We start from the raw sequence: 27,444 nt of genomic DNA, 5'->3' as shown, positions 1-27,444 counted from the left end.
ACTTCACATTGCTGGCTGACATGTCTTTTCGGAAGAGCGTGCGCTGAAGGCAGCCGTGGACTTAATATTCCGCGATATAATCACGTGGCACGTGTTGGGCAGTGTGTGTTGGTCCCACATATGGCCGGTATGGGACATCCCGTTGAAAACATCCTTCGGACATCCATAGGATTACTTAAAGTTTTGGGATTGTGTTTAGATCCCAAAAGTTTAATCGTGTGGATGTCTGAAGACATCCCGAAATAAATGTCCTCATGTTATCCACTGGACGTCGCGACCGGGACTTCGATGTTCGGACCTAATCGGGATGTCCAGAGGATATTCGTGGTCCAATGGGTACTGCTCGGTGCCGCAGTGCCGGACGTACGCAACGGAGCCCGGTGTCGCAGCCTTATTCACCCGTAGCCGCAGGACAAAAAGCTGCGTGAAGCCTGGCTCGCGAAACTTAGAACCGGCATACAGCCATTAATTGGCTACAACTCGGGCATGCAGCAAGCACAGACGCAAGGAAGATTTCTGCTACGGCGCGGCCGGGACTGCGATTATTCGGTGAGTAGCAGAAAACGCGCACTGAGACGTTCGCCCGCACTCGCTGCCCGGCTAATGTCACGACTGTTTGGCCTATGAACTTGTTGATGCTAGACACTGGCAAGTTTACTGGAATGGAAAGGGAGTGGTAAGAAGCACATTAAACAAAGGCAAACAAAGTCCCGCGCCGTAGCAGAAATCTTCCTTGCGTCTGTGCTTGCTGCATACCCGAATCTAGGTCTCTCCGGATCGGAGTCGCCAATTCGTTCTTCTACCAGCATTACGTCCCACGGAGAGTCCGTTTTAGTTAAACTATAGGCTGCGGCTAGCTCGCAGCGTGGTCTGTGAGAAGTGACGAGCATTTTCGCACTCGCAACAGGGCAGAAAAAAGTGCGAATCGACGCAAAACTCGGGCTAGAAACGTGCTTCGCCACAGCCAGGGCTCAATACTACCCAAGCCGGTACTACCCAGATAACGTCTTGCGCGCCGCCACCAGGCGCCGCTACTATACCTCAAACTCCAGCGCAAGACGCCCATACGTACGATATCCCATAAGTACACTCTTAAGCAAATGTATACGCCCTTTGACCACACAACGATGATCGTCATTTGTCTTGCTTGCGTTTCCTTCCTTGAAAACATTGCGCTCGCTACTTTCCTGTCGATAATGCTCTGTCATGCTGATAACGGACATGCCGTTCGTACGTGGGCGTCTTGCGCTGGAGTTTGAGGTATAGTAGCGGCGCCTGGTGGCGGCGCGTGAGACGTTATCTGGGTAGTACCAGCTTTAGCTGTGGCGAAGCATGTTTCTAGCCCGAGTTTTGCATCGATTCGCACTTTTTTCTGCCCTGTTGCGAGTGCGAAAATGCTCGTCACTTCTCACAAACCACGCTGCGAGCTAGCCGCAGCCTAAAACGGACTCTCCGTGGGACGTAATGCTGGTAGCAGAACGAATTGGCGACTCCGATCCGGAGAGACCTAGCTCAGCCTCGAAAAAGCGTCACCGTCGTTACTGCTGCGTCGTGGGCTGCCATGAACAATTAAGAAGGCCTGAATCCCAACATCAGATTCTACCGTTTTCCTTGAAGGCCTCACAAAGCGGAGCGTCGGGCACGCTGGATAGCTGCAGTTCGTCGCGCTGGGTAAGCGAAACTTCGCATCATGCTGACTGCTTCGCCTGTCTTGAAGCTTGCTTGATTATCTGCTTTAGGAAATTCGTATTTTGCACCTACAGTCCAGACGGCAGACCGACTTAGCAGCAGGCATGGCAGGCGATTCACGATTCGAGACCCGGCCACAGCGACAATTAACAATTCGTCCTGTGCGAATGGTGAAGTGACCAGGTGTGTGCAAATGACCACAAATGGTCGGGCTGATTCGGTGACAATTCACTACCTCACTGCGAGCAGCACAGGTTACAGAGTTAAATGCGCTCATCCTTGACCTCAAGCCAGCACGCTGAAGCAGCGCAGTAAGGTGGTATTGATTGCAGCACATCGATGTTCGAGCGCTGTCATTGAAACTACTTCAAGTGAGCAGCGCACGAGCTCGCGCTGCAGCGTGATTTACACGTACGTTACTGCGAGCTCATATGCATTACATTACTTATCAGTTGCTAAAGTGACAGATGGCCGCTACTACAGCGCAGGCATAGCTACTTGTCTAGCGGCATGTCGAAAGACTGCTGCCGTCGCGGCGCGTACTCTCTAAGAACAGTTTACACCCTTTGGCTTGCCCCTTGTGCCACACAAAAATAATCGTCATCTGCCTTGATGCGTTTACTTTCTTTATCGCTGCAAGCCCGGAACTTTCCAGTGACGAACGGCACGCGCGTTATCAGAAGGGGCACTCCAAAGGGTGTAAACTGTTCTATGCTGATAACGCGCGTGTCATTCGTTACTGGAAAGTTCTGGGCTCGCAGCGATAAAGAAAGGAAACGCATCAAGGCAGATGATTATTTTTGTGTGGCAGAAGGGGCAAGCCAAAGGGTGTAAATTGTTCTTAGAGTGTACGATCGTGCGCTCGAGCAGTTCGTACATCGCGGCATGCTGAAAGATCGCTGCCGTCGCGGCGGGTACCGTCGTGCGCTCGAGCAGTTCCGTACACGTCTGCTTATCGCTGCTGTGAATTCATTTATAGCAAGCATTTCCTCGCGTTTGTGCGCCTGAATCTAGCAGCGTGCAAACCGTACCTGAAGTTCAACTTCGTACGCGACTCCCTTCGATTGCGATTGACACCGCGCTAAAAATTCGCCGCTTATTTCTTGAACGGCGTACGCGTATTCGGCGTTTCATATATTCTTGCCTTTACGCAGCGTGCCACGCCTGAAAAAAATCTTCAGCGCCCTGTATTCGCTGCAAGCCGTGGTACAACACAACCGAAAGTGGCGGGTCCATATTGTAAACGTGCTTTCCGAAGCTGACGATCGAGCTTGGTACTACCCAGTTCAGGACAGAGGGCGCTTTTTAGCACCATTTTCGAGTTTGATTTGGATTTTGTGGCGGATGGACGTGCTTTTCGGGGCTCCGTGGCGACGACGAAATCATAAGTTTTTGTGCATGCTTTGAGCTTGCTTCTGTTTTTATTTACTGTTTTTTTTTGCATTTGAATAGAAATTGGGCGTGCGGACGCTCCTGTGTCGAGGCTTCAGCGACTTCGTTCGTAGCTAAGTACTCTTTTTTTCTTCTTATTAGCTGATGTTTTTGAAGTGTTTTATTTTGCATGGAGCAGGAGCGCAAATTTTGAAATCGTGGTAAGCGTGGTAAACGTATCGGCTTTGTCTAGGTGCTAGGCGGGACCTATGGACGTCAGACTCTGGAGTTTTGCAAGACGCGTAGCGCCACCTGCCGGTGCGAATAGGCAGTAATTGAGTAGTGCGAAGCCCGACTCCCTTGCTAAGTTGCCTATGCAGCTAGCGACGGCGAAACAACAATTTAACTAGATTTTGGTTCATATTGCGAGTGTTTTGCGTATTTAACATCCAGACAGAGAGCTATGAATTTCTACGCTATTCGTACGCGCCGCCGAACTGCCATAAAGCGCTTGCTAGCTCACTTTTCAGACTGATGGCGGAAACGACGGCAACCGCGATAGCTCCGCGCGCTACGAAGAAATGCCGCAATCGACGCTACTGTTGTGTTGTAAATTGCCATGAACGTGAAGGACGGAATAACAACGTTCAGGTTTACCGATTTCCATCGCGATCGTATGAAGGGGAAAGGCGAGAGCGCTGGATACGGGCCGTTCAACCTGTTGAGTAATCGGATTACTTGCATTCCCCACATCGGCTCGCATGAGAAAGTGCGACAATCTTGTTCTTCTGTAATTGTGTTGCGTAGCCCTGACGGAGGACCGTGGTAACCAAGCGAAAACTCAAGAATTTGCAGCCGCCACTTCGTTGGTAACAGAAAAAAACAACGTTGCGAACCATCCTGCTTATGTGCCATCGATATCTCCACCTTTTAACAGATGTTCGCCTCCGCTTGACTCAACAAGTGGAACGGAGAGATTTGGCAGGTCAGCTTCACCAAACGTTTTGGTTCGTTTATGAATTCAAAATCCTGTTCTAGAGCATCGTTGCATCGCAAGCTCATTTCTACTTTCGGTATTTTGTATGTCCTGCGCCGATACAAGCACGCTTTGCAATGTGCTGAGCCTGCTCGACTGCGTTTTTCAAATGTGAGCAATGAAGTTGCTGTAGGAGCACTGGACGAGTAATTGCGAAGTAATGCACGTGTGTAAAGAAAAAGAAATGTCGCGTGTATTTACATTTATTTGTGCGCGCTTGTTGCTCGAAGCGTCTGCGAAAAGTTCAAATTAAGGTGTGAGCGATGCTGTAGCTCCTGCGAGAAAGAAAGATGCAGCGCGTAGGCACTGTAGGAAGCTTCTTTCGTTATGATCTCACGCTGTTTGCTACCTTGGAAAACATTTTCTGTTTGCTGCCCTGGAAAAAGTTATGAAAGGATACTCTCTCTAAATAATTGCGAGACAAAACATTACGATAAAATACATAAAAATATAGGAGATACTTAAGTCTTGTGTTCAGGACATATTCAATATGAACCAATTTGAAATGCTTAGATTTTTATGCAGATATGCATACAGACAAACCCGATGCTCTTTGCACTTGCGAGTTGCAGCACGCCGAAATAACACTTTAGACTTTATTTTATATTGTACACGTACTTCGCTCTGCTGAGCTTCCTTTCCGAAGCGTGGAAGGGCGGAAGAAGCTTTCCAGGTCCTTGATTTTTAGGAAACCGTGCCTCAACACAAACGAAAGAGAGGGGTCGATCGTGGCTTATGCACCTTCGCTTGCCGACAGCTCTCCTTGCACTACTCAGTTCGCGCCAAGGCTCCGATGGGGGCGCTGGTGACGGCTTTTTCCACAGCGCCGCCTGGGCAGAGTCTGATGTCTATTCGATAGGCCTATTTAACTATCTCAGCTAGCTCTTCGAAGTGATTTGGCGGACGTGCTCGTTGAACCTAAGGACGTAGGCCTAGCGATGAAACCAAAGAAAGGGAAGGCCGCGGGGGACGTGGAGCAAGTGCAGTGCGACGAGTGCCTGCGCTGGTGCTCCCTCGACGAGACCAGTTTCCAGAGCTTAGCAGACGCGGAGGAGTCTAGCTTTACGTGCAGGCTGTGCGAAGGGGTCAGGGAAGCAGTCCAAAAACTGGAAGGAAATTGGACAGCCAAGTTCGAGGAGCTGAAAGCAGACCTGAGGGAGGAGCGGGAGAGGCGGTTAGCTTTGCAGGCGAAAGTCGCCGAGTTGGTCAAGGTGTAAGCGGTGCAGGCCGCGCAATTAGTAAGAACCGTGGCCGAGCTTGGAGAAGAGAGGGAAAGGAGAGCAGAACTACATAGGCGTCTCGATGCGCTTGAGATGAGCGCAGCGGAGAATGATGGATTGGGACACCAAGCCGGTGGCAAAAGCACAGAAAATAGGGTAGACCCTACATGCGAAGTCGGGTCAGGGTGGCAGAGCAAGCGGTAGTCAGCTCGTCGCCGGTGAATCGGCGTAGTTATAGCGAAGCAGCGCAACACGCCCCGCGGGAGGCGACGCTGCAGCCACAGGGACGCCAGCGAGTGCGAGGAGAGGAGGGGAACAAGCTAACCCCAAGGAATGAGCTCATAGTAAATGATAAGCACAAAATGGAAGTTAGGAGGGAGGGAAAGAATGCCCTAGTACTTATCGGTGGTGATTCAAATATGAGGAGGTGCAAAAGAGCTATAATGGAGCGTGCAAAGGGTGATAAGCGGGTAGCAGTCGGGACGTTCCCAGGTAGGACAATGGACGCAGTACCGAGAGAAACAAAAAGCGAGCTTTCTGAGAATGTTGCAGCGCGCAATTTGGTAGTGGTAGTGGCGGGGCTAAATGATGTCCTGAATGGTGAAGCCGCAAAAGTAGTGGAAAGATTAGCGGAGGGAGTTGACCATTTAAGGGCGATAGCACAGGAAGTCCGGATCGTGGTATGCACAGTGCCGGAGGTGCAAGGAAGGAACGGAGCAATTGCCAAGAGCGTTGTGCCTGTGAATCATGAGATAAGAAAGCTAAGCCAGGAGAAAGGATTTGAAGTGGCACACAAACAGAGAAGTGCATAGAGCAGGCTTTGGCGGAGGCTTTACACGAGATGGCATCCACTTTAATGGAAGGCTAGGAGCCGAGACCGGCTGGCGCCTGGCAGGTCGGGCAGTAGCTTTTTTAGGGGGTCCACTGCGCCTCAGGGTGTAGGGGTATGAAGAAACAGTGTAGAAAGTGCAACCAATAGAGGCTGACACCAATAAAATGGCCACTAGGAGGTCCAGGAAGAAAACTACAAAGAAATTTAACACGAGGATCAGGTACATAAACATGCAAGGCGGTAGAAAGAGAGCGAGGTGGTTAGAAATAGAATAGCAGTTAAAGGACGAAGAAGTAGGTGTATACGCGCTGTGCGAAACACATCTCAGGGATCTAGAAGACCCACCATTTATTGAAGGCTACGTCTGGGAAGGGAGCAATAGAACAACAAAGGAGAGGAAGGGAGGAGGAGTAGGTATGCTCATACACCAAGGAACAAATTGGCAAAGAATAAAGTTAACTTGCAAAGAACATGTCTGGGTGTCAGGTACAATTGTCGGTAAAAAGGCATGGCTAGGAGTAGTTTATTCAGGGACAGGGGACAAATGCAGGCAAGAGAACAAAGATCTAGTGAAGTGTCTCGATGACGATATAAAGCAGTTTGGAGAAGGTGCCGATATTTGTCTGCTGGGTGACATGAATGGCCAGATCGAGGATCTGGATGGATACACAGATTGTAATGGGAAGTTGATGCTAGACTTCTGTGAGCGACACAGCCTAGTTATAGTAAATAGAGAAACCAAGTGTGAGGGACAAATCACGTGGGAGTCCCGTAACAGACAAACGACCATTGACTACTGCTTAATGTCGCAGGGGTTGTATAGCAAGCTCACAATGGAAATAGACGAAGAGGGGAAGTACAGCCTCGGTAGTGATCATAAGCGTATTAGTCTACAGTTAGGAGCCCTACTCAAAAGAGAAATGCAGGGAAGTCAAAAAGAGTACGCAAAATTAAATGATGAACAAATAGTGCAAATAGCGGTTGGCATAGAGGAAGCAATAGAGAAACATCCCATGGAAAGGTGGGTTTATAATCAGTTAGAACTACTCATTAGTACAAAAATAAAAGAAGTAAAAGGAGTAAACCGCTGGAGAGGAAAGAGGAAGCCATGAAGTTGGTGGAATAAGGAAATTAGAGTGGCCATCAAACAACGACGGTGGGCATCTCGGGAACACAGAGAAGCAAAGAGGGTGCAGTTATCTGAAAAGGAAATAGGCCAAAAATGGGAATATTATCGACAAAAGAAACAAGTGCAGGTCCTTGTCCAGGCTAAAATAAAGCAGTCCTCTGACCGCTGGCTGGCTGAAGTTCGTGATGCAACTAAAGGGGGGTCAAGTGGAACCATATAAGCTGACTGGGTAAAGCTAATCACAGAAAACAGGAACAGATTCACGATGCCGAAGGAAATTGTTTAAAGGGAGATGACGCTGTGAACTTCATTGGTTCAGTTATAGCAGAGTCATTTAGGATAATCGCCCCAAATGAGGGAGCAACAAAGAATAGCATAATAGAAAACAGCTTAGAACTGACCAATCTTAACTGGAAAAAGGCGGAAGCAAATGTTCCAAAATGCACGTCCACGGGTATAGACGAAATTCCAATCAAGTTAATTAATGAACTTGGCCCAAGAAGCAAGGAAACTCTGATAAAAGCATTGGAGGCAGTCATAACAAATAAGCAAATTCTGCAGAGCTGGAAACAGAGTAAAATGAATATGATTTATAAAGGGAAGGGTGATAAGAACATAAAATCATTCCGACTAATTACGATAACATCAGTTATATATAGGCTGGCGATGCAGGCAATGCAGGAGAACTTCAGAACAGGTTCAGAAGTGGTAGGCGCTTAGATGATAGCCTGTTCGTGCTTACCCAGTGCATAGAAATAGCTAAGGTGGAAAATAGACCTCTGTATTTAGCCTTCCTGGACATAAGTGGTGCATACAACAACGTGAACAGGGAACTCCTGTGGAACATATTAAAAGCTGAAGGTATCGGTCATGAGCTAATTGATTTTCTACAGGAACTATATCAAGAAAATAAGGTTGAGATAACATGGGAAGGAATTAAGAGTACGACAACTGTTGAAGTTAACAAAGGATTAAGGCAAGGTTGTCCTCTATCACCGCTGCTGTTCATGCTTTATATGATAAGCGTGGAAAGAAGATTACAACGAAGCAATCTAGGGTATAATCTGTTGTACAGATTAAGCGAAAAGGTTGTTGAGCAACGACTACCGGGTTTAATGTATGCGGACGATATTGTACTGTTAGCAGATAGCCAGGAAGATTTGCAAACTCTGGTTAATTACTGTGGAGACGAAGGAGACAGTTAGGTTTCAGTTTTAATGCAGCTAAGTCCGGTGGGATGTTTTTCAACGATACCACTGATCAGGAGCTTACAATACAAGGCCATGAAATACCCCGAGTGGCCGAATACAAATATCTCGGGATATGGATAAACAAAGGGCAGATGTACACCGAAAAGCACGAACAGTCTCTCATAGCAAGAGGGTGAAGAGATGCCGGGCTAATGAAACATAGGGCATTGTGGGGGTACAACAGGTATGAGGTACTGAGAGGTATTTGGAAGGGAGTCATGGTGTCGGGACTTACTTTTGGGAATGCGGTCCTGTGTTTAAGGGCAGAGGTTCAGTCGAGACTAGAAGTAAATCGGAGAGCTGTGGGAAGGTAGGCACCAGGTGCCCACGGGAAAACCACAAACGAAGCAGTACAGGGGGACATGGGCTGGGCATCGTTCGAAGCACGGGAAGCTCAGAGTGAAATCCTATACGAGAAACATCTGAGGAAATTGGACAATAACAGGTGGGCAGCTAAGGTGTTAAAATACCTATACAGAAAGAGCGTTGACTCACAATGGCGGAAAAGAACTAGGAAGCTAACCAGTAAGTATGCCAGACACGAGGATGAAGAAAGACAGAGCATTAAACGACAGGTTAAAAATGTGGACGGTAAAAATTGGATAAATTCAATGGAAAAGAAGCATAGTGTGGAACTATATCGATACTGGAAACAGCAGGTCAGGAAGGAAGCGTTTTATGATAACTCAAGAGGCAGTGCCCTACTCTTTGAAGCTAGATCAGGATGTCTTAGAAGGCGGAGCTATAAAAAGAAATTTAACAAAGAAGACACATGTACTGTGTGTGGTAAATATGTAGAAACAATGGAACACCTCATACTAAAATGTGATGGTATCAAGCCCGATGACGATGCGGCCACAGTCACCCTTCCTGAGGCCCTAGGGTTCAGAGATAATAATAGTCATGTAAATAAATATTCGGTGGAAATTAGCAAAAGGCGATTGGAGGATTGGTGGCACAAAAGCAGAGAGGTGACATAAGGTTAAAAGGGTAGGAATACGTATTTAAAGAAAATCGAGAAATTCAATAACACACAACACAGATAAAAATAAAAGGCAAAATAAAAATCTGAGCATGGTGGCAACTGCCATCGCCCCGTTTCAAAGGGGACGCTCCTACCATCCATCCATCCATCCATTCGCAGCGCCCCCTGAGCAATGCAAGAGCCCCTCGCCGCATTAAAGAAAGGAATGCGGACAAGAGAGATGACGATTATCGTTGTGGCAAAATGGTGTAATTTTGCTTGAGAGTGTATCCTACACTCTTGGGGTGGGGAAGAACTTCGAAAGAAAACAGTCTCACGGCTGTCCCTTTCCTTTCAGCGGCCATGGAAGTTGTTGCCTTTTATGAAGTCCTGTCAGAACGCTGGCTCGAGAGACGTCCCTTGTTCGACTGCTGTTGATCACTTCACGAGAATTGAAGAGACCAATAGATGTTTGGTGGGGAAAGAGTGGATTTATTTCCTGCATCCCTGGTGGGAGCACGGCCTAGCGACAAAGGAAGCCGCCACGTGAAACAAAAGCAAGATACAGCTTTACAACTGCGGAGCGGAGGGGTCATTCGTGTGCGCCCATCACATTTGACGTGGCTTTCTCTTCTGGAATGTGTCCATTCAGCAATGAGTAGCGCTCAGATTTGTATGTACCTTACATGCCAGGTATAGACATCGCAGCATACTGTGTGCAAGCCGCATCTTATTGCACTAGAACTTAATATGGAACATTGTGGCGACGATAAAAATTTGCCTGATGTGTTCATATAATCACTATCCCAATAAAATTTGTTGCACTATAATTCACTGTCGTCAAACGCACAATGCTCATATGCCATACCAACGAGGTATACTGAAATCAGCATGTGTAAGGAATTTATTTGTTAAAACCAGGATGCTCCCCACCCTTTCGAAAGAAAGAAGCCAGCACTATCAAATTATTTCCAAGCAAGGATTAACTCCTGAACAATATTGGAAACTGTACATTCCACTATGAACCTAAAGCATAACATGCAAATAGAATAATACTTTAGTAGGGCATTCTTGAGGGCTAGTTGGTTCATACTTGAAGGAAGGTTAAAACTGTGCACAAAAAGAACAAGCACAAGTGGAAGGAACACACAACACACCATGAGCGCAGAGTGCCAACTTGTTTTTGAAAATCAAAGCATAGGCAATTTCAAGCAAGATCCCAGGCCTGTGACCACATCGTCACTCACACTTGTGCAGACTACAAAAGAGAATTCTGCAGACTGTGTAATACTGCTTGTACCGATTAAACATGAGGGAGAAAAAAAAAAAGGTGAACCAATTCCAGTACGCAGTTCCAATGAAGTTATCAAGTACCTGAATGAAGGCCTTCTGACGGCCACTACAGGGTTTTCCATTAACATTGAAGATCTCTTCTACTCTATACCTCCTGTAGGTTTGCTTGCTGCAATAAGGCAGCAAATACAAGAAACTGGTGAAGTTGGCTTTCAGAATATGGCAGGGGTGAGCACAGAGAACTTTCTTGAACTGTTAAACTTCTATCTGAGCTCCACTGCCATCGAAATTAATGGAAAATATTATGTGCGGAAGGCTGGGAGTTGTATTGGTTTTTCAGTTGTACCTATTCTCTGGGACATATTTTTATCAGCATTCGATCAGCGGGTTGAACAACGAATTTCTGGTCAACAAGTGTCGTGCATTTTCAGATATGTAGACAATTACCTAGTCATACTTCATCTGTCTGCACAGGATTATCTCGGTGATGCCGCTAATTCCGTTAAAAAAATATTTGAATCCGCATCTGGAGGCCTCACCTTTACCCATAAGTTGGCCAGTGGTCACTGCCTACAGTTCCTGGTCCTGAAGCTTCCCTTCACTGCTAAACACATCTGTTGTTCTTACAATGCGAGGACAAAGAAGACTCCACTGCTGCTTGAAAGTGAGCATTCCAAGCTTGTTAAACGCGCTACTATTACCCTATCCTGTAAGTCCACCTTGGAAAAATTCTGCGAGGTTAAAATAGAATCTAGCTTCAATTAGCAAGTGCAGCACTTCCTTTCGGTTGGATACCTGGAGAAGTTACTCACCGGCACGTGTGAGTCTCTTGCAGAAACTTAAAGGTTGCAAGAAACAGAAAGAGACTTTCAAGAAAGATGAACTGCAGGTTATGCTCCACATTCATCACCTTTCGCTCAACATTAAAAAAAGTGATCCATTACGAAGCCAAGGTCGTCTTCTAGGCACTTTGTAAACTCTGAAGAATGTGCCCTTCGGTGACACCAAAAAATGAGAGTAGGCCTCAGTGCATAACGAAGCACAATAAGAATTTCTCCGAGTGTATTTGTGGGGTTGTTTATCTAATTCCGCTTACCTGTGACAGGTGCTATATCGGATAAACGGGTAGGTGTTTCAATGAAAGGGCACGTGAACATAACTGGCATGTAAAGAATAACACAGGAGGCACATAAGCCCAACATTGCGAACTATGCAAAGGTAAAGGGTGAGGTGAGGGTAAGCAAAAGACTCTTTGCAAACAGATCTTGGAAAACACGGCCTTTTATTTTAGATCGAGAGACCAGACCGAAAGAGAGATTGTTGAAGCATTCCACTTCATAAAATTTAGCGACAAGAGTGTGAACACGCCACTGTTTCGCTTCTACATCAAGAAATTGCTTTTCTGAAAAGCCACTTGTAAAAAAAAAAGGAACCTTTGCAGACGGTTTGTTTGGCTTTTCCATGTATGTAATCGCTCACGAGTTCAGGCTGAGCTTCACCATATTTTACCGTGTTTTATTACTCTTCCCTCACACTATTTTCACAAGTTTTCAGGTTTATAATACCGTATTTACACGACTGTAAGTCGACCCCCCCCCCCCTCCCCCATATTGCGTGTGACAGGGAAAAAAAGAAAAGAGCGTACCCGAGGGAACATTTTATAATGAAACTTTATCAGTAGCTGGCATGGTCACTGGACTACTCATCTTCACTTGTGCCATCGTCCTCACTAGTGCGGTTATTGCCATCGCTGCTAAGGTCCAACAAGCGTCGTCGTGCAGCGAAATTCCACATTTGGCAAATGACTGCACCATGACATATTGTGGAACAGCAGCTCATGGCGAATGCACCCAACCACACGCACTCGTCAAGGAGGCTCTTTTGACAGGTCCGGTTGGCGTAAGTTCGTGGTCTTCTGCCACCAGCCACTCGTATTCACGGCAGAGCAGGTCCTTAAAAGGCGAAGATCTGGGCTTATTTCATGATCATGTCGCACTTCACTGGCAGGCACCGATCATGCATTTCAGCGACGTATGCTGCAAGCTTGGCCTACAGCTCTGGAAGGCGTCCCGACTTTGGCCCATGGGAAATTCTTTGCTTGCTGTCACAGTGAAAATTTTGCTTTGCTGCAGTCGCCACTTTCGCACCACTTATTCAGAAACATAGAACCTGCGGCCTGCTGCACAGTGATTTGATTCTTCGGCGCAAAGGATGGCAGCCCTCTTGAACACTGCTGTGAACGAGCGCCAAATGTGTAGTGGCCTGGAGCACACATGACGACCGAGGAAGCATGGAAGTAGCACGTAGCCGGCAGTCAAGTTGAATGTGTCAAACTAAGAGCTACAGGTAAAGAGAAGCATGTGACTGGCGTCTGCTCTTCCATGAACTATCAATACTCCCTGCAAGCACCGCCGTTTTGAGGGTGCCGCCGTGAATGGAAGAGTGACACTTTTATCAACTATCAGCACCCCTCCATGAATGTTGTGTGCACTGTAAAACTCTAAAAAATGTAGAAAAATCCTTCCAAAAAGCGAACAAACGCGTCGGATAGCGAAAAGCTGCAGGTAGGACCATAGAGCAAACATAAAATTGGAACTATGTTTTAGCTCCCCTGATATCTTGTTGGTCTCGCTTTTTTGGTGGTGCCATGTTTTGGTTTCGATTGTAAGTCGAGGGCCCCACTTCAGATGTTCAAGTAAAAAAAAAATAGATTGACTTAGAATAGTGTAAATACAGTAGCGTCACCTTAACCTTTACTTTGGTTTATTGTCTTTTTCATTCTGTTATTGTCATTGTCTTTTGTCCTTTCTTATGTAACTCATGATGACCTTGTTTTAACCAAGTTATATACGTACCATTGAGCTTTTCATTACCTCACTTGTCGCCTACACTTCGGTGATTGCTAAGACATGTGCTGTCTTCGTTTCTTTTGACTGTTCAATGCTTGTGTGTAGCATAGATTGGTTCCAGTCTTTTTCTCCCTATGCTTATTGGGTACAAGCAGTGTTACACAGTCTGCAGCATTCTCTTATGTTATCTGCACAAGTGTGAGTGATGATGGGGTCACGGGCCTGGTATCTTGCTTGAAATAGCCTACGCTCTGATTTTCACCAATAAACAATCTGCAGTCTATGCTTGTGGTGTGTTGTGTGCTCTTTGCGCTTGCCCTCGTTTTTTTTTTTTTCATGCAGTTTTAACCTTCCTTCATATAGAGTAGCATATAGTGCATACATGATCATGGCAGAATCCTATAAAATCAGCACACACCACATGACGTCGTTAATGTTCCAATGTCTTTAATGCACCCAGAGGCAACATATTTAAGGAATGTAGACAATGCAAGTTGTAATGCAGTCTTCAACAAACTGTTAGTACAGAGTCCAAGAAACAGCTGTGGGTGATGTTGAACACACTATGTGTTTGTAAGCAGTTCATGAGTTAACCCCGAGTGTCCTCCTACCACCGAGAGCGATTATACCGACCTCGTCTGCCACCTCTGTCCATTCCAAAAGCACGGTTCTCCTCGTCGCGTCGCTTTTTCCAGGCATCAAAACGGTCAGCCATTGTGTACAGAGCTTGAGGAACATCTTGGTTAGCCTCTTCCAGGATACTGATCAGTTCACGAGCTTGTCTCCAGTTCTCACGGGTTACTAATGTGATTGACTCACCGCGACGCCTGCCAGGAAATAAAGAATGTTCAATTCAGTAAGAGAGGTACAATAATGTTTACTAAACACGATTGTTTCAGCAGACAGCAAATCAGCGTGCAAAGAAAATGGCACAAAGGTCCCTGCAACGCTTTTATAAGGCCACCATATTTTCTCTTTAGTATCTCTGCATGTCACAAAGGCAGAAACAAAAATAAATATGGAATGCTCAAAATACAAGCAAATGCACAACTGCCCCAAACAATTTTATGTGGCTCTCCATTTCACTCTGCTATGCTGAGATAGGGTGACTAGCAGAGGCAGTCCTAGAATTATTCTAGGTCTGTGACGAAGTTCTTTTCTCTATGTAAAGGCAACTCTAGCAGAAGTACTACAGTGGCCTAGAATACTGGAACAGTAGCTCACTCTCCAAGCGAATATATACATTGGTAGGGTGTGCTTCGACATGGGAGAGTGTGAAGCTCTGCAGTGGAAAGCTGCAGTCGGCGCTGCTGTTACATCCCTGTTAATTCACATGGGTTGCTCGGGTAGTGGTGGGCTACCCGCATAAAGCATGCCATGTAGAGTTGTTAACCAGTAGGAAATGATACTGATTCTGCTACACCTAGCTGCACAAAGTAAGCCTTTGTATGTTAACAAAATTTGTTGCTGGGCTATTTGGTTCATGCTTAACAATCGAATACTGGTAAGCACAATTCTAAGACAGGACAGAAGGCTTTTCGGGCACAGCAGTGGCAGTGGACGGCACGCAGCATCGCTTCTCACGTACTTGCTTTGCCACTGTTGCAGAAATACAACGTGCGGCCGTCAATCCAGCTGTTACGTCATCGTGGCGATAATTTGGACCACCGCCCCGATTTCAGCTGCTACCACGTGACGGACCTGAGGACGACGGACATAAAAAGGACAGGCGGATCCTGGATTCTTCGCTTTTCGGGCACAGCAGTGGCAGTGGACGGCACGCAGCATCGCTTCTCACGTACTTGCTTTGCCACTGTTGCAGAAATACAACGTGCGGCCGTCAATCCAGCTGTTACGTCATCGTGGCGATAATTTGGACCACCGCCTCGATTTCAGCTGCTACCACGTGACGGACCTGAGGACGACGGACATAAAAAGGACAGGCGGATCCTGGATTCTTCGCTTTTCGGGCACAGCAGTGGCAGTGGACGGCACGCAGCATCGCTTCTCACGTACTTGCTTTGCCACTGTTGCAGGTTGGTGTTATTTTGCTTCGAACTCGCTCTTAACCTCCTGAAGTTCCCTGCTGCTGCTGTGCCTATAGTTCATCATTGTCCACTGTTATTATGACTGAATGTTTGGCGTGTAATGGAGACATTCGGCCCGATGAAATACCCCTTGTGTGTACAGTTTGTAAATATTCATACCATGTTGGTAAATGTTCTGGGATTACTGGGTCTGCTTTTCGCAGTAAAGGCGATTCCTTGAAAAATTCTTGGAAGTGCGCAACATGTCAAACAAATGAAAAAAGGGGCGGTGCCTCATCCAATATGTCTGAAAGCCAAAGACTTGAATGTAAGCTGAACCAACTCAATGCAAATGTATTATCACTTCTTCCACTTGTGGCCAAAGTGGACGCCTTGTCCGAAGCTGTCAAAGGCATCAGTGGCATTGAGGCATCTATCCAAATGCTTTCTGACAAGTATGACGAAATACTTAAGAAGACTGACAGTCAGGGTACTGAAATTGCGGCCTTGAGGAAGCGTGTTGAACATTTGGAGTCTGAAACTTCTCCAAATGCCCTCGAAGTGAAAACTCAGTTAAATGAATTGGAGCAGTACAGTCGCCGACAAAACATCGAGATTCACGGTATGCAAAAAGAAGAGAATGAAAACCTTCTTGATAAGATGAACTATCTGGCACGTACGCTCGAGCTTCCCGAGCTATCAGACTCTGACCTTGATTCCCTTCATCGGCTGCATCCACGTGCTGGTAAAAAACCTGTAGTGATAGCTCGCTTCCGATCTGTCATATTGAAGGAACGGTGGATGCAAAGTCGCTCACGTCTTCGGGAGAAAGCACCAGACTTGCGAATTTTTGATAATCTAACTGCGATGAACAAAAGGCTTTTGTGGCTAGCGCAAACGAAGGGAAAAGAAATGAAGTACTGCTTCGTGTGGCAAAAGAATGGTCATGTTTTTGCACGAAAGAATAGCGGTGACAGTGTCATTCGAATTTGCCAAGAAAGTGACCTCGCGAACATGGTTTAATGTTAACGCTTCCGGCATTATTTGATAAACTTTATTCTTTCCCATGGCGGTTTCATGTTCTAAGTCTTATCTCGATCTCGTTTCTTTTCGCAATTTTGCTTCTGAGGAGAGTAAGCATTCGAAGTTCTTTTCCTTTTATCATTTAAACGCGCAGAGTTTACGGAACAAAGAGGACCAATTAAACACATTCTTAAAGTCCTTAGGCTTTGAGTTCGATATTTTGGCCTTTACGGAAACTTGGCACAATACCACTGAAGATGCAATCGAAATCAATGGTTACAAACCTGAATGCTTGAGCAGGTATAGTAAAAAAGGGGGTGGGGTCGCTTTATACATAAAAAACGCTATTCGTTATGAAGTAATGGCTGAACACTGTGCTATGTTGTCCAACTACGAACTTCTTTTTGTCAGATGTAGAACTTTCATAATTGGGGTTGTTTATAGGCCTCCCGCTGGGTCTCTGGTTGAATTTTTCCGTCGGTTTGAAACATTGCTTGATTCTCTGTCGTCGCTGAAAATGCCTGTTGTAATTTTGGGTGACTTTAACATTGATTTGTTGCAACCTGCTAACACATCAGTGAATGATTTTGTCGACCTGTTATCAATGTATGGCTTTTCAAACAATATTGCTCTGCCTACTCGCATCTCTGCATCCAGTGAAACCTTGATTGATTTGTGTCTGACTAATCATGATGAAAGTGACGTGAAAGCGGGAGTGCTTGTAAGTGCAATCAGTGATCATTTACCTTTGTTCTGCTTCATTCCTAAGCGCACCTTTCCACAGGTTACCATAGAAAACTCGACAAAAACTACGCGGATGATAACTAATCGCGCGATAGATAACTTCCGTCAAAATATTGCATCTGTAAACTGGAATGTAATTTTAGATAAAAATAAATCTGATTCAAACCTTTTATACAACAGTTTTCTCGAGAAAATTATTGAAATTTACGAACATTCTTTTCCTTTGGTAACTGTTAGAAAGTTTAAGAAAGCGAGGAAACCCTGGGTTACCTACGACTTAGTCAAGAGAATGAAAGCACGAGATAAGCTCTTCAGCAACTTCCTGAAATATAAGGACGCAGAAATTTTTAAGCAATATAAGAAGGTCAGGAACAGGCTTAATGCCGACATAAAAAAGTCACGTGTTGATTACTACGCTAACAAATTTACGGACATTCTTTATGATCCTAAGAAAACTTGGCGAACTCTAAAGGACCTATTACGGCACACAAAAAATAGCATTCCCCAGGAACTTACGTACGGCGATAGAGTGCTAAGTGGTAAATCCCTCGCGGAAGTATTCAATCAGCAGTTCTTGTGCTTTGGCTCCTTTGACTCAGAAGTTAGCAACAACTTTAAGGACTATATTAACACCAGTTTGCAAAATACTATGTATCTTCGTCCTGTTACACCTACAGAAATAGCACACATTATTAGCAATTTAAAGAACAGCTCTTCTTGTGGTTATGACGGTATTAAAATAGCACCAATTAAAGCAGTCGCGGATTTATTATGCAGTGTTCTTTGTGACATAACAAATATTGTGTTTTCTACAGGCACATTTCCGGATAACATGAAAATTGCTAGGATCGTCGTCTTGCATAAAGGTGGCGCAACTGATTGCATCAGTAATTACCGGCCGATATCAATACTTCCAGTTTTTTCAAAAATTATTGAAAAAGCCTTAAATGCTAGAATAACTGGACACATGCAAAAGCATAACCTTATATCCCCGAATCAGTATGGCTTTCAAAGGGGTAAATCCACTGAATCTGCGTTACTTGAAATACGTGATAAAATTGTTACCAATATAGAAAACCAACAATACACGATAGGCTTATTTTTAGACTTTAATAAAGCATTTGATTCAATTAAACATGACATACTTTTTTCTAAATTACCCTTTTATGGAATTAGAGGCATTGCTTTAGACTTACTGCGTAGCTATCTATCGCACCGCTCCCAATTTGTGGAAATCAACAGCATAAAATCAGATTTAGCAGACATTAGGTACGGCGTCCCGCAGGGTTCTATTATAGGTCCTACGATTTTCCTTCTTTATATCAATGATATAGTGGCAATACCAGGAACACCCGATATTGTATTATATGCCGACGATACAAACGTTTTTTTCTCCTCTGATAACATCTCTACTCTAATTCCTCTTATTAACAACTGGTTAAATTCCCTTTCAGTGTGGCTATCGGCTAATCAGTTGAGCCTAAATGTTAAAAAAACAAAGTATATTGTTTTTACTCCTATTAACAAACCAGTTAAGTTCGCATCTCCTTTAATATTTCAATCACAACCACTTGAAAGGGTTTCCCAGTACAAGTTCTTGGGTGTACTCTTCCATGAAAATCTACGGTGGACGCATCACGTAAGTTATATTAAACGTAGCATAGCACAATTAATTGGTATGCTCAATAAGCATCGCACGCTGTTACCTTTAAAACTTAAACGTCAGTTATACTTTTCTACTATCCATTCTAGACTCCACTATTGTCTACTTATCTGGGGCGTCACTTCTAAGGCTAACTTGGAAACTCTATTCCGAATGCAGAAGAAGTGTGTTCGTATTATTAATAACCTATCGATGTACGAACATACCTCTGAGTACTTTCACCAGGACAGTATTTTGAGTGTCGCTAGTTTGTATAAACAAAAGTTATCCGAAAAAGCTTTTTTAGAATTCATAAGTAATCGTGAGAACTTTTTTTCTATATATACTAATACCACAACTAACTACACCTTAAGAGCTAGGAATTTTATTAAGGTAAAAACTAGAACAAACTACGGCAATCAGCTTTTACAGTGGCAGATTCCTAATTTACTTAATTATGAGCATGCTTTATTTGATATCATGCAAGATTCCTCAACCATCTCAATGTTCAGAAAAAAATCAAAACTGTATTTTTCCAACAAATGACCTGTTTTTTGTAATTTATTTCCTGTTTTTTTTTCGACTGATATGCAATTTCATGCGTTGCAAGACTTTTTGTTCCCATGTGGCCTTTTGGCCTTCCTGTATCTTTCTGTACGCACTTTATTTCTTCATTTTCATTATTTACACTGATTGTGCTGCAATGATTTCTTGTATGTATAATTGTAACATTCGTATATATAAGTATGTATATGTGTGTATTATGTGTATATATGTATATATTTTTTTGCACTGTTGTCTGCTGTGCTCGTGGCGCCAGGGGCCTAGTCAGGCGTGTATAGTCACGCCTTTTGCTCCGGTGCCATGACAATCTTGTATTGTCAAAATTGTAATAAACTTCAACTTCAAACTTCAAACACAGAAGCACAGGACAAGCGCGATGGTCTATACAAAAGCAGCTGTTGCAGCAGCTATTTGTTTGCGCATTTCTGCATGTGTGGGATGTTATAAGAGGCAATGCGTATCATGACAAGCACAGAAAATGATACATATACTCTACAGAACATGCTGCTGGGCTAGTCTGTGCTTACTTAATGGCATGATGTAGTGCAAGGGACCAACCACATAGAAGATACACACAGAAAAGGTCACAGGCGCTTGTGATGGCGTGTGCCTGTGATGCGTTCTGTGCATCTCTTCTTTATGGTTGGACCCTTGCACTACATGTCACAGATACTCTACCACAGAAAGAGCAAGAAAAGGCAGGTGGGCAAGAAAATATAGCAGACATGTAGTACATGACCACACATCATGATGATGCTGTGCCTCTTGTCTCTTCTGATACTATGACAGTCAGCCTCTGCGCTTGTGTGCACAACTGGCCAGACGAGGAAACGTACATTGTGGAGGGGTGCATGAACTGTGCTGACTGGCTCGAGTTGTGTGCATCTGTCTATTACGGGAAGTGACAGCTGCGTGCCCTTAAGCATACAGTGATGTGGTTACTGATCACGTCTCCCCCTCCATTAACAAAACGAGCAGAGAACATCAGTTCAATAACAAATGTGCATGCAATTTTACGGAGAAAAACATTGCACTGGTCTATGTATTCTGTTACCATGGCAGGGCAACTTAGTCACCTGCATTCCTTCCTGGTACTGCGGTGCACTTTGCATGCTCTGTGGTTGGGATTCTTCCCGAACGCTCGTATCAGGTACCTGCTGTTGAATGACATTGCTGGGCTTTGGAGTCAATTTGGAGTTTGACTCAGTGCTGGAGCCCGAGTTGCTGTTTGATAACTGGGTGCTGCTCCCCTGGCCAGGCACTTGATCTGCAGGTCAGATGTGATCCTGATGGTGGTTCCATTAATGCCCATCTTCAAGCTGCAGGTTTACTGAAGAATTATGCTGCCTCGTGACTACTGCAGGTACCCACATAGAGCCTAGGCAGAAATATTTGGCATGCACCTGATTGCCAGGTTGATTGTGGTTTTGAGATTTCACTTTATGCTCACATCTGATTTTCTGTTTCAACTGCTTCTGTAAAGCTGCTGACTGCAAGTCAGGTTGCAGAAGGTCTGTAGCAGCCTTCAGTATGACAACAGTGGATCTCTGGCAGTGGCCCCAGTAACAACGTTGGACAACAACGTTTAGGGCTACAACCTTTCAAGCATCAACACCTCAGCTGGACACTGTCCAGTAAATTCTTCAGTCCGCAGTGGTAGACGGCTCAATCCATTAGCGTGTGCAATAATAGAGCGTAAAGTGATACCTAAAAATGAGTTGAGACCACCATAGCACTCTCGAAGAGCAACATTTACGAATGCATGTTTTCTCCTACTAAGCCCTACAATGGCACGTGGTCTGTGATGGCTCTGAAATGCTGACTCCACAAATATTGTCTAAACTTGGTGATGCCAAGTACTAGGCCGAGGGCCTCTTTGTGCAGTTGACTAATTCCTTTCAGAAGCAACTAAACTGCATTATGTGAAGGCAACAAGACAGTCTTCCTCAGAGTGTTCCGGCTGTGCCAGGAGCGTGCCAAGACCATATGGCGATGCATCACAAATTAGGACAGACAGCTTAGCTGGATCGAAATGTGCCAAGACTGTGTCTGAAGCTAGCAGTTCCTTGTTTCTTCGAAATGCCAACTCTTCTACAGTTGTTCTGCCCCAGCGGGACCCAGCTACCAACAACCTGTGTAAAGAATGTAGAACAGGTTGCTGGTAGGCATAAACCTTCTGTAGTAGTTGATCAAGCCTAGATAGCTCTGTAGCTTCTTAACGTTCTGGGAAGCTGGGGATACTAGTACAGTCTTTGTCTTGGATGGGTTTGGGCAAAGGCCCTCTGCACTGATGCTATGGCCCAGGTAATCCACTTCTGGAACCAAAAACCTGCACTGAGACAGCTTCAGTCGCAGCCCTGCATCTCTGAGCCATTCAAGAAATCGGCCCACGTTCGCCCATCATCAACACCAGTTATCAGAGTACCCAGTTACAGGGTCGTGGACGTGCAGGAGGCTTTTCATGTCTCTATGAAATATTGCTGGTGCCGATGACACTCTGAAAGGTGGTGTTGCAAACTGGTACAAGCCCTTGAAGGTGTTGATTGTGACATACTTGAGAAAACTGGGGTGCAGGTTGACTTGCTGGTATGCATCTCTGAGACCAAGCTTCGTGAATTTATGCCTCCCATTAGTCTGAACAGCTCTTTCATAGGCGGAATCTGCTATGTTTCTAGTACCGTGACTCGATTTATTGTTGCTTTAATATCGCCGCACTATCATACTAGACCATCCCATTTCAATACAGGGAATATAGGGCAGATTGTGATGACTTAATCGGCTGGATGATCCCTTCACGTTCCATTTTCTGTAGTTCTTTAAATACTTTACCCCAAATTGCAAACAGGATCACTTGGGGCTTCAGAAATCCCAGCTTTGTATTTTCCCAAACGGTAATCTGTGCTGCAACACCACGCAAGGTACCTATGTCATCGGTGAAACCTTTGTGAGATTGGCTTACTGCATTTTCCACTGCTGCTACCGTGTAGACATCCTTTGGCTTGGTGATACTCAGCTGAAGCTCTCGCATCCAGCTTCGACCAAAAATTTTTGGGCACGGCTCCTTAAAGAACAATGGCAAAATGCCCCCCCCTCCCCCCCAATTGCCTGGCCTCACAGTTGCTGTACACTTCCCCTTGACAGGCTTTATGTCACAAAAGGAACTCCAGAGCTTTACTTCCGAGGGCTGTAGCGCTGTTGTAGGAAATAGTTGCCTTTGAACTTTTCTTTGCTAATTGTTGAGACCCTAACTTCTGTGGCCAATTCTATTTCTATCATGATGCCAGTGACACCGATTCTGGCTCTTGAAGTGGCCACAGATTGTACACCTCTTGTTTTTCCACCGGCTGTCCTTGACATCTTTCAAGCTCATCTACATTGTGCACTTGACATGTCCCACATCGATGCACTGTTTCTTCCAGTATGTTGCTTGCTTTGCAGACTCTGGCCAGGTGTCCCTTTTGCCTGCATTTGTAGCGTACACTGCTGCTGAATCTGCAGCAGTAGGCTGTCTGATCTTTCCACAACAGAAACAGCTATTTTGCTGTCCGTACATCACAACATTTTCAGTTGCTTGGCTCAGTTTGGTAGATGTAGCCACTGAGGTTGTCTCTTGCGTGCATAATGCGTGGGCGTCATTTCTTGCTGCCCCCATAGCCACGACCGTATTCTTCACAATAAAGTTTAAATCGACAGTTTTTCCAACAACCGGGTCTGCATAGGAACATCGCTAATACCAGAGACAGGCTAATCTGGTCACGAAGCATTTAATCACGAAAAGTAGTGAAGCTGGAGTTGTCGACTAGTTTCTTCAATGCTGCAACGAAATCGCTTATGGCCTCACCAGTATGCTGGTGTTGTGAAAAAAAATATCTGAAAATTGCCATAACTTCAGGCACTTCCGATACATAGTGTTCGCCGAGTACCTTGAGCATTGTGCCCAAACTCTTGTCGGCTGGCTTGCTTAGTGCGACCAGGTTCTGTTCCACAGCATCTCAGGAACACAGCTGTCTTCTTAGTGTCAAAAACATTGTTGACCGCAAAGTAAAGCGCTATTTGCTCACAGTACTCCATCCAACCTGGGACCACCACTTCAAAAGCTTCCAATTTACCAGATGGCTGGCATAGCCGCTGACATTGACACAATTCATCCTTGTTACCGCTTTTGACAACCAGCCCCGTGCCTGTGTGCACAGCAGGGCAAAACGAGGAACATGTACATCATAGTGGGGGGGTGAACAACAGTGCACCTGCTTATTACGTGAAGCAACGGTCGCGCCATTATGCATACAGTGATGTGGTTACTGATCGCAGATACTTCAGATTTTCTTGCTTTTTTTACAAAGCTTCACTTTTCAGTGCCTTCCACTGAATTTTACCCTCTTGTCCTTTTAACAATGATGTTATAAATTTTTACAGTGGGTTTGTGTATGTTAGAGGGTTAGTGCAAAATAAATAGACTTGCTGGCAATTTACACTTACATTTCTGTGTTCAGCATGTCATTAGAGAGCTTTAGAATAGGGGCCCCAATAGTTTGGGGCCCCAAAGAGCTTTGTGGGTGTTAGCGTTGGGGCACGAAGGAGTGAAGAGCTTTAGAATAGGGTTTTACATTTGCGGATAGCGTCTTGCGCTGACAGCGCCACTATGGCGTCAAATAAAAGCTATTAGAAATAATTAAATATACTATACCATTTTATGATAGGAATAGCAATTTTGACTTGCGTGTATTTGCGTTTAATTACAATTTGGAGGTTATTCTGTAAGCAGCACACAATTAGTTACACTCAGTTTTGAGCAAACCAACCTTACGTGCCTTCATCAGCCAAGCTTAGCCGTGTTAGGTCTACGAGCCATAAAATCCACAAGCGAATTCGGAATCAGCGGCGTCTAATGAATCAATCTTCATAACATACGCTAGTTGAAAGAAAGCAATAACCGCAGTCACTTCTCTTAGCTTGCGAACTTCACGCGTTACCTCGAATCGAACCCAGTTTAGTGCTAGGTTAGGGCCGCCGCTTCGATGGGTGCCGCCATGTTTGCTGACGCAAAGCTTTTGGGGCCGCTATTTGGGCTCCCGCTAAATCGGTGAAATAGCGTTTCCAATGCAAAACCCAAACGCAGTTTGCGTCTCGCGCATGCGCAGTGGCTTCGACGCTATTTCTTTGGGGCCCCAAAACGTTTGGGGCCCCTATTCTAAAACTCTCTATTGTTTCCCATTATATGACCCTGCAGCAATTTGATTACGCAGCTTCAATATTTCTTCGCTACTCTATAGATATGTAAGTGTACAGAAATGTTTAAGCTTTAGTAGTTTTGGCAGTTTTCTAAAATTGACAACTGCAGGCATTTGTCTTTTTTTCGTCTGTGACAATGCAGCGAGAAACTTCTTTGGAGGGTAATATGGTACAGTGGCTAAGGGCATTCAGTAGCGTAACGGCAGCTGACTGCATGCAGCTGCTGGATAAAAAAGGATTGCCGCGGGACCCATCAAGGCCATCTAGTATTCAGGTTTACTCAAGATTTTAAAAATCTGTTAGCAAGCTGCTTCCGTACTCCAGAGCTTCAACGTGAGAATTTTATGTATGAAATTGTGATCATCAGGAGAATGCAGGAGGTTAGTCATGTACTTCATTTACTCGCAGTCATTTACTGCTGAAATGATAACCTTCTACATGACTTGAATGTTTGCATTTTTATAAAGAAGACAACTGCAAAGAAGCTAAGAACCATGAAAGTGATAAATACCTCTATCTAAACCAACGTGAGAGACCTGGACATTGTTAGTGCAATTAGCATGTTCTTTTGCATCCTATATTTAGGGCGAAGCTTTCTTTGTCTCTTACATCAACTTTCCCGCTGCTGCTGGCGGCGGTCTATCCGGACAGCTCTTACTGAATGCGTGAGGAACATTAAAAGTAATGTCATCACCACACTGTCATCATTGTGTCATTGTTATCCTTGCTGGTTGTTGGCTTCAATCTTGCACAATTAGTTATTACCGGATAAAGTTGCAAATAAACACCAGATATAGTGTGAATTACGGTGGCCCGATTAGCAAGTGCAAACAAACAAATACTGGATATTATTATTGTGGAGTAGTTTCCCCTAGAGAAACGAGATGGCGCTATTGATGGCACACTGTTGATAGCTGAATGACGAAGCTCTTATGGCGTACACCTTGACTGAAATGCATCTAAAGATTTGGAGCAGCCGCCTGTTACCAACATTTTATGGGAAGGGTGTACCAGAATGACTGGGTCAAGGAAAGGCAAAGGGGTAGGCATGCTAATAAGGCGAGTTATGAAGTGGCAAAGGGAAAAAGAGACATGTAAGGAACACTTATTGATTAACTGCACATGGGAAGGAAAAAAAGACATGGCTGGGAGTAGCTTATCTATGGACAGGTAGTGATATCAACATAGATAATTGATGGACTGTACTAGAAACGATATTAATGAGTTCTGAAATACAGGCCAAGCAATATTAGTAGGAGATATGGATGTGCACATGGAACATCTATATGGATTTACTAATTACAGAGGTTCCTTAGTGCTGATTCTGTGCAAGCAACAGAACATTGTAGTAGTTAACAGGAAAAATTGATGTCATGGACAGGTATTGTGGCAATGCAGAAATCAGCAGTCATGAATCGAATGCGTTTTTGTCTTAGAACCTGTTTATAAGTGACTAGACCAAATGACTATGAGCAAAACAAGAAGTGGGAGTGAAAGGAAAAGTAAAACAACAAGTAAAAGTAACAAGTAAAAGTGGGAGCCAACGTCTCGACAAGTGAATTTGTCTTTTTCAAGGCGACATATGCTTTCCTTGGCGCAATATATATAGGTAGGGTTCTTCTAAAAGGAAGAGGGGGCAAGGAGGGTGGGCGAGGCAACGACCAAGGGTGCGTTAGTGGCGAGGGTATAAAAATGAAAAGAGAGGTGCGCTATTCAACGTCAGTGGAGGAATGTGAGGTAGCACTGTGTGTCAACCAATTGGCCTGTCACGGTAGGTTCGTTTTTTCGTAGAAGGGGCCTGGACGACGAGGGGGGGGGGGGAATTATCTGCTCCACTGGAGTGGTCAGTGAACTACTGTCTAGAGAATAAAAGATGCAGCAGCAAATGGTGTTCATGTAAAAAAAATTATATAATGGAATAAATATATAAATAAAAGAACAAAAGAGAGGGAAGAAACAAATGAAAGAAAAAGTACTATGCAACACAATGAAAAATAAATAGGTGCTGTTGCCTAAAGCAGAAAAAAATGTCCCTAACAACATGGTTGCAGGACCTGATACAATTCAAAATCAGCTAATTAAACAGCGGGGTTCGAAGAGCAAGGCACTGCTGAGTAATGCCCTAGAGCACGTTATTAAAATGAAGAAAACTTCTTTTGGGTGGCGAGCAAGCAGGATGAACCTTATCTGTAAGGGCAAAGGTGTGGGGGACTTGTATCTCACAGCAGTACTGACAACCATGGGTTCAGGCTCAGCGAGCCACAGGTCTGTGCCAGCCGCCGCCTCGCGCACTCTAGCGTGCCGCTGTGTGTGCACTCAGGCTGCAAAAATGGGGGCACCGAGTGCTGCGCACGCAAGAAAACACAGTACTGCCCAAAGTTAGCCGAAACATTTCACAAGAATCAAAGGGGCTCCCGCGCAAGGGAGCCCCATTTTTACAGAAAGGGGGCTAACACAGAACTGCAGGTGAATAGCTCCCCGTGACATGCCGCTAGGCAAAAATGTGACTATGTTGCCTGCTCTTGCGATAACCAATAGGCTCATCGCAAGAGCTAGGGCAGTCTACATTGGCTTGGGCC

The 27,444-nt window shown here is 44.9% G+C and overlaps 1 protein-coding gene across 10 annotated transcripts in view; it reads right to left on the bottom strand.

Moving 5' to 3' along the window:
• Positions 1 to 14,067: 14,067 nt before the first annotated feature.
• The window catches only part of LOC142557821 (putative ATP-dependent RNA helicase DDX43), a 265,242-nt gene continuing 251,865 nt past the window's right edge, over positions 14,068 to 27,444 (bottom strand). For 8 of the 10 annotated variants that reach the window (XM_075669983.1, XM_075669982.1, XM_075669981.1 and 5 more), the window contains one exon: positions 14,068 to 14,460. In XM_075669983.1, the coding sequence (XP_075526098.1) occupies positions 14,241 to 14,460 (220 nt within the window). In that variant the 3' untranslated portion in view covers positions 14,068 to 14,240. Of the gene's footprint in view, positions 14,461 to 17,943; positions 18,099 to 27,444 lie in introns of all 10 variants that reach the window. The other 2 variants (XR_012822857.1, XR_012822858.1) reach the window with 2 other exon arrangements.

Source organism: Dermacentor variabilis, chromosome 9, assembly GCF_050947875.1.
Source record: "Dermacentor variabilis isolate Ectoservices chromosome 9, ASM5094787v1, whole genome shotgun sequence".
Taxonomy (NCBI): domain Eukaryota; kingdom Metazoa; phylum Arthropoda; class Arachnida; order Ixodida; family Ixodidae; genus Dermacentor; species Dermacentor variabilis.
The sequence above is the reverse complement of the archived record's forward strand: the minus strand, read 5'-3'. Positions and strand labels throughout refer to the sequence as shown.